Source organism: Apus apus, chromosome 19, assembly GCF_020740795.1.
Source record: "Apus apus isolate bApuApu2 chromosome 19, bApuApu2.pri.cur, whole genome shotgun sequence".
NCBI lineage: Eukaryota > Metazoa > Chordata > Aves > Apodiformes > Apodidae > Apus > Apus apus.
The window spans coordinates 9,722,412-9,734,852 of record NC_067300.1 but is presented as its reverse complement, the minus strand read 5'-3'; the positions used below and the strand labels follow the sequence as shown (position 1 = coordinate 9,734,852).

Genomic DNA, 12,441 nt, shown 5'->3' with positions numbered 1-12,441 from the left:
GAGACCAGGCCTGACCCGTTCAAAAGCTCTCACGAGTACTTTGCACCAGGCGTGAGCCCGGGGGGGCCGGGGCTCGCTCCGGCCACGGTTCCCACGGCCCTTCGGCCCCTTCCCCGCCTGCTTCCCGCGGCCGTTTCCCCGACCCCGGGGCCGAGGGGCGAACCCCCCGCACGTCCCCCCGCACATCGCCCCGTCCCCTCAGGGCACCGAGAGAGAAGCGCCGCGCGCGGGAAGGGGGGGGGGGGCGCGCGCAGGGGGTAACGGCCGCGGCCCCGCCCTGGGCACGCGGGGCGGGGCGGGGCCGCGCGCGGGGCTCGGGGCAGCGCGGGGCGGCGGCGCGAGCCATGGCGGACCCTGAGGCGGGGCTGGGGGGCAAGGCCCGGCGGGCGGCAGGTGAGGGGGGCCCGGGGGGGGGGCTGGTCCGGGAGGGGGGGGTCCCGGGAACGGGGCTGCCCCCGGGAACGGGGCTGCCTCCCCCCGCCATCCCGTCGTTCCAACAACCTTCCTGTCGCTCCCCGATTTTCTGTTTCGGTTTTAATTATGATTTTATTTAAGCGCTTGAGCAAAGTCTGCGGGTCCTTCCCCGAAGTTAATCCCGAGGGAAAAAGCGAAGAGCGCTTCTGCCGCCCGCTCCGCTCCGGGGCTGCCTCCCGCTTTCCCCAGCCGCTCCCCTGCCTGTCCCGGGGCCGGTCCCGTCCCCTCCCCGGGGGTCCCGTCCCCTCCCCGGGCTGCCGGCGGGCGGTGCAGGGTCGCGGGTCCCGCCTGGCATCGCTTCGGGAGCAGCGCCCGGGAGGGCGGAAGGGGCAGCGCGGAGTTGGCTCCAGGTGCTTTCCTGGGAGTGGGGGGTTCGGCGTGTCCCGCCCTCCCGTAATCCGGATCGCCGAGGGGAAAGCTAAACAAGGAACTGAGAGCAGAGTCAACAGAAGTAATCCCGAGGTGCTTGCACCAGTACATGAGAACAAGAAAGAAGTTGGGGACTGGTTGTTGACACTGGTAGTGCTTGTCACTTGAGCAAACGGTGAGACCATAGAATCACAGACTGGTTTGGGTTGGAAGGGACCTTCAAGATCATCCAGTCCCACCCCCTGCATGGGCAGGGACACCTCCCACCAGCCCAGGCTGCTCCAAGCCCCATCCAACCTGCCCTTCAACACTGCCAGGGATGGGGCAGCCACAGCTTCCCTGGGCAACCTGGGCCAGGGTCTCAGCACCCTCACAGGGAAGAATTTCCCTCCTAATGTCTCACCTAAATCTTCCCTCTATCAGTTTTAGTCCATCACCCCTTGTCCTCTCCCTGCCCTTGTCCTCTCCCTGCCCTTGTCCCAAGTCCCTCCCCAGCTTTCCTGGAGCCCCTTCAGGCACTGGCAGGTGCTCTCAGGTCTCCCTGGAGCCTTCTCTTCTCCAGGCTGAACACCCCAACTCTCCCAGCCTGTCTGCAGAGCAGAGCTGCTCCAGCCCTCCCATCATCTCCGTGGCTCCTCTGGACTCTCCCCAGGAGCTCCATGTCCTTCTTATCTTGGGGGCTCCACGGTTGGACACGGGGCTCCAGGTGGGGTCTCAAGAGAGTGTGACTTGGGGAAGTGATAAAAGTTAATTGTGTTTCCTCAGTTTGGGCAGTGAAGCTGCAGTTAACTTTTACTTCTCGGTATCGTTATTCTAGTGGGGTTTGGCTTTTCAGTTTCTGGGTGTTAGTAGGTCAGGAAGCTTTGTAAATGACACGCTAATGATGCAATTAACAGTTTCTGTCCCTGGAAGGTGTTCCTGTTCATTGCATTGGCCAGAAGCTGACAGCAGGAAAGCCATTATTTATTGTACAGTTTAGTCATTTGCAACTGGAGAAGAAAATGTATTTATAAGATTGCTTGATGTACAAAGGCTTTGGCGAGGTAATCCGAGTTGTTCTTATAAATAACTTCAGGTCTATTTGGGCCCCAATGGCACCTGGTGGTTCTTTGGGTAGGATCTACATTTCAATCTGTAAAGTGTGTTAGTTATTAATATCAAGCAGTGGTTATTCTGATCCTAACCTTGTCAGGGGCTCTGCAAAGCCTTTCACTTGACGTGCTGCTGAAGTTGTTTCCTCTGCAGTTCCTGTGTGCTGGGTTGTTTTGGAGGCTGAAGCTGACTACCAATTCTTTTTGTTATAAGCATCTATGTAGTAAATTGTATTAGACATAATTTTGGTTATCAGAGATTATAATTTTGTCTGTTTCACACGTGGGGTACTTTGAGAAGCATCTGAGAAGACATTTAGTTCTCACTGAAAGTAGTATTTCTTATTATTCCTGATTGTTTGCCGATTAGCAAATTGTTGAATAACTGTTGTAGAATAACACCCTTCATTCTCAGGCTGCCCTGTGTTTGACCGAGCAGCACGAGAGCAGGCACCTCTGGCTGGTCCTGCTTGCCATGTGTTCACTCCAGTTCATCTCCAGTCTGGTGGGTTGTTGGCAGGGTTGTGGAGAAGGTCCCTCCCTGCCATGACGGAAGAACCGTTTCCCACACTTCCCCTCATGGTGCCAGGGAGCCTGGGTCGTTTTTGCTGGTGGTCAGCACCGTGCTTCTTCAGATCAGCACAGCAGTAGAAAATAAATTGCAAGTGAAGTGTTTGCTGCACCTCACGTAGTGATGAGAACTTCCCTCTTCCATCTCAGCCTCTAGCACTAAGAGTTTATTATAAATTATTATGGTTGATGATCCAAGTGATAATTTCTGCTGAAGTAACAAGAATGGTTCTAGTCAGCCTTAAGGGGATCAAAGACCTTCTCCTTGTGGTTTATTTCTTAAAGAGGCACTCTCCACAAATAAGATTCCTGTGGTTAACTTTCAGGTATGAGTTTTTAATATTTTGATAATAAAAGAGCAAGAATATCACAAGTGTTTGAACCAAAGCTGTAGGGGCCTATGGTGGTGTTTGACACTTGAGAAAATCAAGCAAGAGAGAACTGAAGTTGAGTAGAGTTAGCACAGGTTCTTTTGTGGGACTTTGTGAAAAGAATACTTCATTGAGCTGTTCTTTGACACTACCTGCCAAAACCAAAGATAAAAAGGTCACGTATGTGCTGGTGGAGGAGGGCTGGGAGGTATGTGCTGTAGCCAGCACTTGGTGTGGTGTAGAACCTGTGTTCTCCAGCAGATTGGGTGGGCAGAGGTATGCACCCCTGTGAGAGGAGCACTGAGGTGTGTGTCACACCTGCACCACCTCTGCCAGGCTCATTCCAGTGCTGTGGAACTTGCTGCTAGTTGGAATCCAGGATCAATGAGCTGAGTGAGAAACGTGGCAAGAATGACCAAGTTATCCAAGTCTCGTGAATGAGGTGTTCAGGAGTTGCCATTGAAAGCTCATTCCAGAGCTGCCAAGCATGATTCTTGTGTTCCACAGTTTTTCACAAGACACCTTCTCTCTTGCATTTTACATTGTGCAATGCAGCACAGGATGGGACAGTCAGTGTTGCTGAACAATATGTGCACTTACTCAATCTTGAAATTTTACATTATTTGAGCTGTCACTTCTTCCTTCATGTTCAGCAAGGAAGCAAATGGCCAATTTTTTTTCCACGTTGTAGTTCTGGTAAGAGCTGTAGGTGGTTGGTGGGGAAGACTTGATGTTAAGCTGAAGAGTGGAACTTAAGCAAGATCCTCAGCTCCTTTAGGTTTATTGAAGCTAATAAGTAAAAGAAGGAGACTTTGTCTCCCTGTCACTGTAGATTGTGAATACTTTTTATGGTTTTAGGCTAACAACTTGTTGCTAATTGGAAGGTAAGATTCCCTTCACTAATCAGCTTACAGATGTTGCTTAATACTGACAGCTGCTTAATACCAATGCATGTAGGTGATGCATTTCCTTGGCTTTCACAGAAGGCCTGGAAATTACAGCCTTTAATCTGCTATTACCACTATATATAATAAACTTACGGGGGCATATCTTGAGGTAACTTTCCATGGAAGACTTTAAAATGGTCCATGATATGACATGTCTCGCTTCACTTTTCACCCAAGGCACACGCTGCTAATGCCAAGTTCAGTTGTGAGCACAATAAAACACTCATGCATCCAGAGTTGCTAAAACTCCATGGGTATTTTTCAAAATCAAGATTTTACTTTATAATAAAATGAGTTCTACTTAAAATAACTGTTAGAGTGGAGTCTTGGAGACTTATTTCCTATAACTGGCTGGTTTTGTTGGATAAATTGAATTGTAGTTTTGTTTGGTAAATACAGAAAACCATTTGTTGTGTAATTCCAAGTAGGACTAAACTAAAGTTTTCAGATTCTTTAATGCAATTTCTTTCTAAGCAAGCTGCTGAACACAGTCTGTTACATCACAAGACTCCAGTCCTTTAAGTATTTGTGGCATTGATTAAGTCAGGTTAACATTTGCCTATTGGCAGCACTGTGGGGGGAGTATTCACAGAACAGTAAAATCCAGGAGTGTTGTCCTGAAGCAACATTTTTTCATCTGAAGGTGAGCTGTGTGTTTTAGCTTTGTGGGTGCTTCTTAGCACTGTATACTTTTGACTTTTTAAAGAATGGAGTGAGAAAGGTGGATTTCAGTATCTCCACAGTAGGAATGTGATGGTTGTGAGTGCTCAGTCTCACCCTGGGAAATCCCCACTGACAGGATGAGAAGCTTCCTCTGGCTTTATGAATGCTTCCCAGCATGTCCGTGTGTCCTGGTGCATTGCTTTTTTTAGCTGTCTAGGATTTGAAACCACTAGCTCTTGTTACTTGCTCATTCTGGAAATGCCTTCAGTTGGTGGCATTTCATGACTGAGAACTATCATGTTTATTTTCTAGGCATAAGGCATCTTTAGCCAAGAAATGTCCAGCTAAACTTGCACCACATCCTACCCTACCCTAGATACAAGAGTTCTGGGAAGGGTGGTTTTCTTAGCTCTGCACCTAGGACTGCAGGAACATAAACCAAATTCCAAATGTCCTATCACTAGAGTTGACAAACCAGGGGGTTTTTGCATTTCAGTCATGGAGAAAGTGTTGCGTTAACTTTCTCAGACAAAAGAACAGGGTTGTTGCTCCTGCCTGTGGGTCACCCTGCCAGAGAAAAGTGGGGAAGAGGGAGGCATTTGAGAGTCTACTTAAATATTAGCATACTTAATAATTAGACCTTATTCTGCCCTCAGCTCTCTTGTGTAACCTCTAGAGACTAGTGAAAACGCAAGCAGAATTTGGCTTTTAATTTGACTTCTGATCTAAACCTAACGAGTTGGGCCAGAGGAGCAGTGCTAACAGTGGCTTAAAAGAATATCCAACACAAATATCATTGTAGGCACTTCCTTTAACAAGCACTCTTGGTTTTAAAAATCTGAAAGTTTCTGCTATTTTCTTGCAGGTGATGTTGATTCTGACCTTGGTTTCTGTGGATGGATCCTGGTGATGGCTTCATTTTTTTTCACTCTTGTTACATTTCCTATCTCAATCTGGATGTCCATAAAGGTAAAATTGTTCACTGCTAAGTTGGATTAAAACTGTAAACCATGCAGATGCTTCCTAGTGATTATTATGGTTCTCTATTTTATTTATTCGTTTTAAACACAGATTAATCTAAATCTGCTCTTTCTTGAACAGTAAATAGCAGAGCCCAACGTTTCAGCGTGTTCATCTTCAAACAAAGAAAAAAAAGTGTGATTACAGGATTTAGTCAAGACAATTTTTGCATTGACATCTTATACACTAATGACAACTGGGCAGATGTAGCAAAGCTAGTTTGGAAGATCAGAATAATTGTAAGAATGCATAATTACTCTTGGAGGACAGGTATTATAATTTACTTTTTTAAGGACATCTCTCCCTAGATACGTATGTGTGTAAATACGAAGTGTGTAAATATATAAATTCGTTCATATATGTGACAGATTTGTAGAGACTATTTCATCTGTCATCACTTTGAGCTCGATGTTTTCACTTTCCAGAGCAGAGGAGATGACTCCTGCTTTGTTTTGGCTGTTACACCACGTTGGACTTAGAGCTGGAAAATCTCTGTAGGGTCATAAATACTGCACTTTGTTGTTGCCAGGATGTTCCCCATGGCTGCTGATAGTGCTTGGCCCTGCCCGAGACAGGAGCTGTTGCTTCTGCTGGTGACAGATGATGTCACAGTCTGAAGAATATTTCTTGTTCGATATTGTCCTGCTTGTTCTTTTTGCTCTTTGCTTTTTGACAATGCAGTTCAGGCTAAAATTCTCAAAAGCAGCCAGCATAGAAATACATGTTACATTTGGGACTCAGGACTGTCTTAGACTAGTGTGTAACCTTAGTTTGGAATCCATCGTGTGGCTTCTGGAAAGCCTTGGATGACATCCAACTGTTCATTACAGATTGTGAAGGAGTACGAGCGAGCCGTCATATTCAGGCTGGGACGCATAGTGAAGGGGGGAGCAAAGGGACCAGGTACGTCCTGGGGAGGATTCTTGACATTGGTTCTCGTTAAGTCATTGGCAAAACAGTAGCCATCCAGAGACGTTGCGTTAAAAGTGGTGAATGGATTTCCCAATAATTTTGTAGCTTCCAGGAAGTGGCAATGTTGCTTTATATGGAGAAGATGGTCACCTAATTATCTGCCAGCCTTTCCCAGATCTCCTTTGTTCATGCGTGGTCCTCAGGTGGAACCAAAAGCACAGAACGTAAATGGAAGAATAATGGCATCAAATGCACCATTTTAAAAAAAGAAGTTTAGTATATCACTTTAAAAAGCTGAAAGCCTTGATGTTCCTCTGGTGCAATGTTCCTCTGGTGCAATGTTCCTCTGGTGCAATGTGATAGTTTTGAAAATTTCCCTGTGTATGCTAGAAGTTCTGGTGAGATCTGAAAGAATTTTGTTTTCATGCTGCCCCAAGTTGACAGGAAGGGGCAGTAACTTCTTCTGTCCTTTTCATCCAGGTTTTGCAATACGTCCCCACTGCCTCAAAGCTGAATAATTGCAGTGATTGATCCACTGGCACGGGAGGTTAATAGTTTCTGCTTGCCAGAATTAGGCCCCAGAAATAACGATGTGGGACAGATTTTCAAAAGGAGCTGTTAAGAGTTCTGGGGGTTTTCTTCCAAATATTAAAGATATGTAAACAAGTTCGACCTGAATAAATGGGAGTTTCTGAGCATACTGTTTTGATAATCTTATCTTGGTTTGAAAGCCACTAATGAACATGCTCCTGAGCTGGTTACAAAGAGGACTGTCCAGCTACAGTGGTTGGATTTAAGCTTATGTCAGTACTAAGTTGTGTCTGTTTTCATGACCCATTTTCACATCCTCTTGAATGGGTTTTTTGGTACAGGCTTGTTTTTTGTCCTGCCCTGCACAGACAGCTTCATCAAAGTTGATATGAGAACCATCTCCTTTGATATTCCTCCTCAAGAGGTGAGTTTGCATTTGCCTTTCTATCTACTGAAGTGTTTGCAGAATTTTTTGCACTTTTTTTTCCTTTCCCCCTCTCAGTACTGAGTAGTATGTAGTTTTAATGTAGATTTCTTGTGCAGGTTCAATGTCTTGTGAAGAATACATCTATCCTGTAGCAATATAATTCAATAAGAGAAGATGCCTAAAGGAAAACAAATTATGCTGTCCTCTAAGGAACAAATAACTTAATACTGCCCAGGAGCTGGAATGGGAGGGGTTTGGAATTAAGACTGCTGGACTTGGTGCAACATTCTTTAATTGTTTCTGTGAAATCTGGAAGATTTCCAGAAGCAGCAGTGATCCTTCCTGTGCCAGTTTATCTGGATGTTGAAATTAGCTAAAACAATGAGATAAAATTAGTATATACATCAAATGTTATTAATAGCAGCTCAGGGTAATAATGGTCCACTCCCTTATGTGGGTTTGTGTGCACGTTGCTACCATGTCCTGCTATGCACAGGAACCGTGCAGAGGTGTCCCACACCTCATGCCATCCAAAGCCCTTCAGTTTGAAGGTCCTTAAGGACAAGAAATTGCCTTTTATTTCTGGCCTGTTTTTCCTTGGACATCTTAATTTTTTTTAGCAGAATCTCTGCCCAGCATTAAGCCAGCTGAACTCAGTGATGCCAACTCCCTGGATAACAAAAGAACAAAAAACAAGAAACTCCCTAAAAATAAGTTAGTGAACAATTGTATGTTGGTGATTATAACTGCACCCCTCCTGTATCTGCTGTGTTTTGTAAGACAAAGATGCTTGACACAACCCATCTGGTGCATCTGTTCCCTGTCATATTTGCTAGGGGGTTTATTGCTCATCATTACTTGTAGATTCAGACAAATGGCAACTGTCATGGTACCTCTGAAGGGTAATTGGAAGAAACCTAATCACTGCCAGGCAAAATCTGCTTGCAGCTGCTGCTGCGCCATTAGTGAAACCATCAGTCCTACAGTTTTTTATTTTTGACTTGATTAAATTATGCTTATGGATTTAGGTTGGTTTGTGCTCCGCAGGTAAAAGCAGACACGTATTTTTCTGTGTACAAGATGATTTCTGTGCATGCTACTCATTCTTTGTTTATCTTGTGCTATTATGGAAAGTCTGCTAAAGTAGGTGGGGAAGGACAGAGCAGGTGAGTCTTGGAAGTTAAGTAACTCACATGTCACTCTCCTCAAGTAACATACTAGTAATTGTCTAACACGGAGTTAGCACATGTCTTCTCATGGTCATGTGGCATATTTCAATCTCCTAAACTTAACTTTAAAATATAATTAATATTAATGCTTTTTCCTGGTGTACCCTTTCAAGTACATCTTTTGCTGAACATACAAGTGTTAAATTCAGTAAATCACTTGAATCTAGCTCTGAGGATGTTCACAAATTGGGATTTCCTCTGCAACTTGTCTAGGAATCACCACATACTCATTTAGTAGCACGTGGTGGCATTTCAATCAGAAGTACCTCCAAGAAGGACAATGAACTGCTAGATAATGAGAGACATTTCTAATTAAATGTTGAAGGAAGGCTGTCACCCTTGCTGCTGAAATACACCCAGATGTTGGGACAGGCTAAACCAATACTTCAGTAAAACCTCCCAGTCTTTTCTAAAATGTCTTACGGTCCCAGTTCTCTGTTCCTCTAAGCTTCATTATATACTGACACCTTTTTTTGCATAGGTTCTGCAATTCTATAAAGCACTTTGCACAGCCCCTGCTGTGCTGGAGTCTCTAGCATTGACCTGTGTTATGGAAAAAACACTAACTGAGATTTTTTTTTTAATCCTGTAACTGAATTGCAGATCTCTCTGTGAATCTTGAGAAGTGAGGTAGAAATAACATTATGGCAAAGTTAATGGCATTTATTTTTCAATGAGAAGTGTTCTAACCCTATACTCAGTCTTAGCCTCACCAAGCTGTACTGGAAGGCTTGTGCATCTGTACTTAGGCATGTTCACATGCAACATGTGTGAGATCTTTCACTTTCAAGGCAGCTGCTTTACCCTGGAAAAAACAGGGATTTGTCTAGTAAAACAAGTATATAATTATCATAATAATTAAGCCTGTATTTATAGAATATCATATGCTTTCCCCATTGCTTTTTAGATCTTGACCAAGGACTCTGTGACAATTAATGTGGATGGAGTGGTTTATTACAGAGTCCAAAATGCCACCCTTGCTGTAGCAAATATCACCAATGCTGACTCAGCCACACGTCTCTTAGCACAGACCACTCTGAGGAACGTTCTGGGGACCAAAAACCTTTCTCAGATTCTCTCTGATCGTGAAGAAATTGCACACAGTATGCAGGTATGAGCAGCTTTCCCTAAGCAATCCATCAGTCAGGTAAGCAGCAATCCCATGGATAACTTGTGGGTCAGGGCTTAAATTACCTCTTAAGTGATAAGCCAAGTTGTGGTTTGGAGCTTTAGGCAAAGCTCTGCCAGCCCTCTAGGATGGCATTCTGTGGAATAAAGAGTGACTAAAGCAATGATGGACCAGTGGGGTTAGCAAGTGGGAATGGCGGATACAGGAGAGAAGAGCTGCCCTGGATCATTATGTCAATACTTTGTTCTTAAATAAAATTGTGCCATGGAATTCCTTCAATATATTAATCAAGCTCTGAGGTTTCTTTTGTTAGTTTACAGCAGTTACACTTCTATAATTATCATAATATAAATACCAAAGCCTTTAAAGGCCCAAGAACTGTAAAATAATTAATTTGGTTTACTGGTCCTTCTTCAAACATGAACACTTGTTTGCAGCCAGGTAGATGGCTTAACTTAATTGTCCTGCCTTAAATAGGCCACGCTTGATGGTGCAACAGATGATTGGGGCATTAAGGTGGAACGTGTGGAGATCAAGGATGTGAAATTACCTGTCCAGCTGCAGAGAGCAATGGCTGCAGAAGCAGAAGCTGCCCGGGAGGCGAGAGCCAAGGTAATAACATCAACATGTGGGTTTGGTTTTGTAGTGGAGTGGGGTTTTTTAATTAATTTTGCTCCTTTTGCTTCCCCAGGTAATTGCAGCTGAGGGTGAAATGAATGCTTCCAGGGCCCTGAAAGAGGCAGCTATGGTTATTGCAGAGTCCCCTGCTGCTCTTCAGCTTCGCTATTTGCAGACCTTGACCACCATTGCTGCAGAAAAGAATTCCACCATTGTCTTCCCACTGCCTGTAAATATGCTGCAGGGAATCATAGCTGCAAATCACTAGGTGGAGTGGGAGGAGAGAGGCTGGGGTGGGTTTTATAGTCAGGCAAATGCTTGCAACACTGAGCTCCTTGTGTATTGTAGCTTATGGCAGTGTAAACACAGCAGGTTTGCTGAGGAACCTCATACTAAATGCGTTATAAAACTTACATGTAGTGTTTGTGAAAACAGACAGTCAAAATCCTTGAAATTGAAAACTTCTAAAAATTAGTACAAGCAGACTGTGATCTTAAATAAGCATGTATCCATAGTGTCCTGGATGGGATGCCTTTAACTTCTAACCTCCCATTTTCAAATAGTATCTAAAACTATCTGTAGTGAAGATGAGATGATCCAACATATTTGGAAAGAGAACTATTCCTTGTAATAACTGGGTCTGTAGCCCTACAAGAAAAGCAGAACAGCCCTAACTGTATTCTCTATGTGATGAAGTCATACGATGGTTGTCATCTGGATTGGTTTCCTGGTTTACACAAGGAAAAGTAATGGAAGTTGATACAGGAGTGAGAATACTATACTGGGTACTTCTGAAAATCAGGCTCAATACTCCCTAAAATAGTCCCCCCATTCATAAGAAACAGTTGTTAGCCAATGTTATTGAAGTGGAACTTTTCATCTCTGTTCTGCCACCCAGAAATGGCATAAAAATGCTGTAGTTATGGATACAAAATGCTGCAGTCACTGCTGGGCTGTCCTGTTGTTATGGTGGTGTGCTGTACAGGTCTGTGCTTCTTTAGAGTACTGCAAAGTTGTTAGGTCTGCCTTTATCTGTCTTTTAAACATTATTTTAAAAAGCCTGAGTACTAACTCAGGCATTTTATCCAGGTCTAAAACCTGCTTCTCTAGGAAGTAACATCTCTGTAATTAGCAGGGGGGGTGCTAGTTAGCAAAATGCTGTACTGTTTATAATCTAACAAATTAGGGATTTACCTGGTGATGCAGCTTCTGAGCAGACCCACAGTATTTGCTGTGACATTAAGGCCTTATATTTAATACCAAAAGCATTTAATCTTCAGTTTGTGTGGTCTTGAGCTGTAAGTCTGTGAAACTGTATTCTTATTTTGTACCTGTTTAGTAGATACAATTACAGATTAAAATGAGAGGATTAGAGTCAGCATGGGGGGGAGGCTCTTTAGGCTACCACCACCAGAGTTTGGTGTCTGGTCTTTAATCTTTGGGAGGTGGCAATGAAAATGAAAAGGCAAGCTGACTGACGTGTCCTTCTCACATTGGCCAGCACAAGGTTCCTGTCTTGCATTCTGTCACCTTTCTGCTACAATCAGTTCTGCGTTCACAGGTATTTAAGGGCAAGGTCTGTTCACTGTGCCTTACTGCTCTGTGCCTTTGGCCTTGGTAGGAAGTGGTGCCCAAGCACTGTGGGGGCCTTAGCAAACTGGCACTGTTTCTTCTCTGCCAGTTTGCTGTCCACTTTTTTTCCTTCCTCTGCATCCCAGCAGCAGTGTGATGGCTGCACAGATTAATTTGTCAGTGCTGCAATTAATGTAAGCTGAGCTTGACTTTTGCTGGGAGAAGGGAGAGACAAAGCTGTAATACTTAGCATTACTGTGTCATGCACTTGGAAGTGGGAAACGGAGAAACTGCACAGCTTGAGGTGACTCCTTGGGGAAAAGGAGTGAATCTCTTAACTCCTCTTGTTGCTGCTGTTGCTGGCCACCCCTGGGAATTCTTGTTGACACCAGGAGTGTGTTTTTTGCTCTCATTCTGAATAAAAAAAATCCTGTTTACTAATGAGTGACTTTCTGAAAGAGCAGAATACTTTTGATTTATCGGAGTCTTAAATGCTAATAACACTGGTGAGGGGAAAG

The 12,441-nt window shown here is 44.3% G+C and overlaps 1 protein-coding gene across 1 annotated transcript; it reads left to right on the top strand.

Moving 5' to 3' along the window:
- The first annotated feature begins 300 nt into the window (after positions 1 to 300).
- On the top strand, positions 301 to 12,364 carry STOM (stomatin). The gene is made up of 7 exons (XM_051636403.1): positions 301 to 393; positions 5,351 to 5,454; positions 6,336 to 6,408; positions 7,290 to 7,372; positions 9,512 to 9,715; positions 10,211 to 10,345; positions 10,425 to 12,364. Exons 1-7 carry the CDS (start codon positions 345 to 347, stop codon positions 10,617 to 10,619), a joined length of 843 nt encoding a protein of 280 aa, XP_051492363.1. The 5' UTR covers positions 301 to 344; the 3' UTR covers positions 10,620 to 12,364.
- The last annotated feature ends 77 nt before the right edge of the window (positions 12,365 to 12,441 follow it).

Coding starts and splice junctions, on each gene's coding strand:
- STOM (XM_051636403.1), top strand. CDS start 345: ATGGCGGACCCTGAGGCGGGGCTGGGGGGCAAGGCCCGGCGGGCGGCA. Junction 6,409..7,289: donor GGGGGGAGCAAAGGGACCAG/GTACGTCCTGGG, acceptor TTTTTGGTACAG/GCTTGTTTTTTGTCCTGCCC. Junction 9,716..10,210: donor AAATTGCACACAGTATGCAG/GTATGAGCAGCT, acceptor TGCCTTAAATAG/GCCACGCTTGATGGTGCAAC.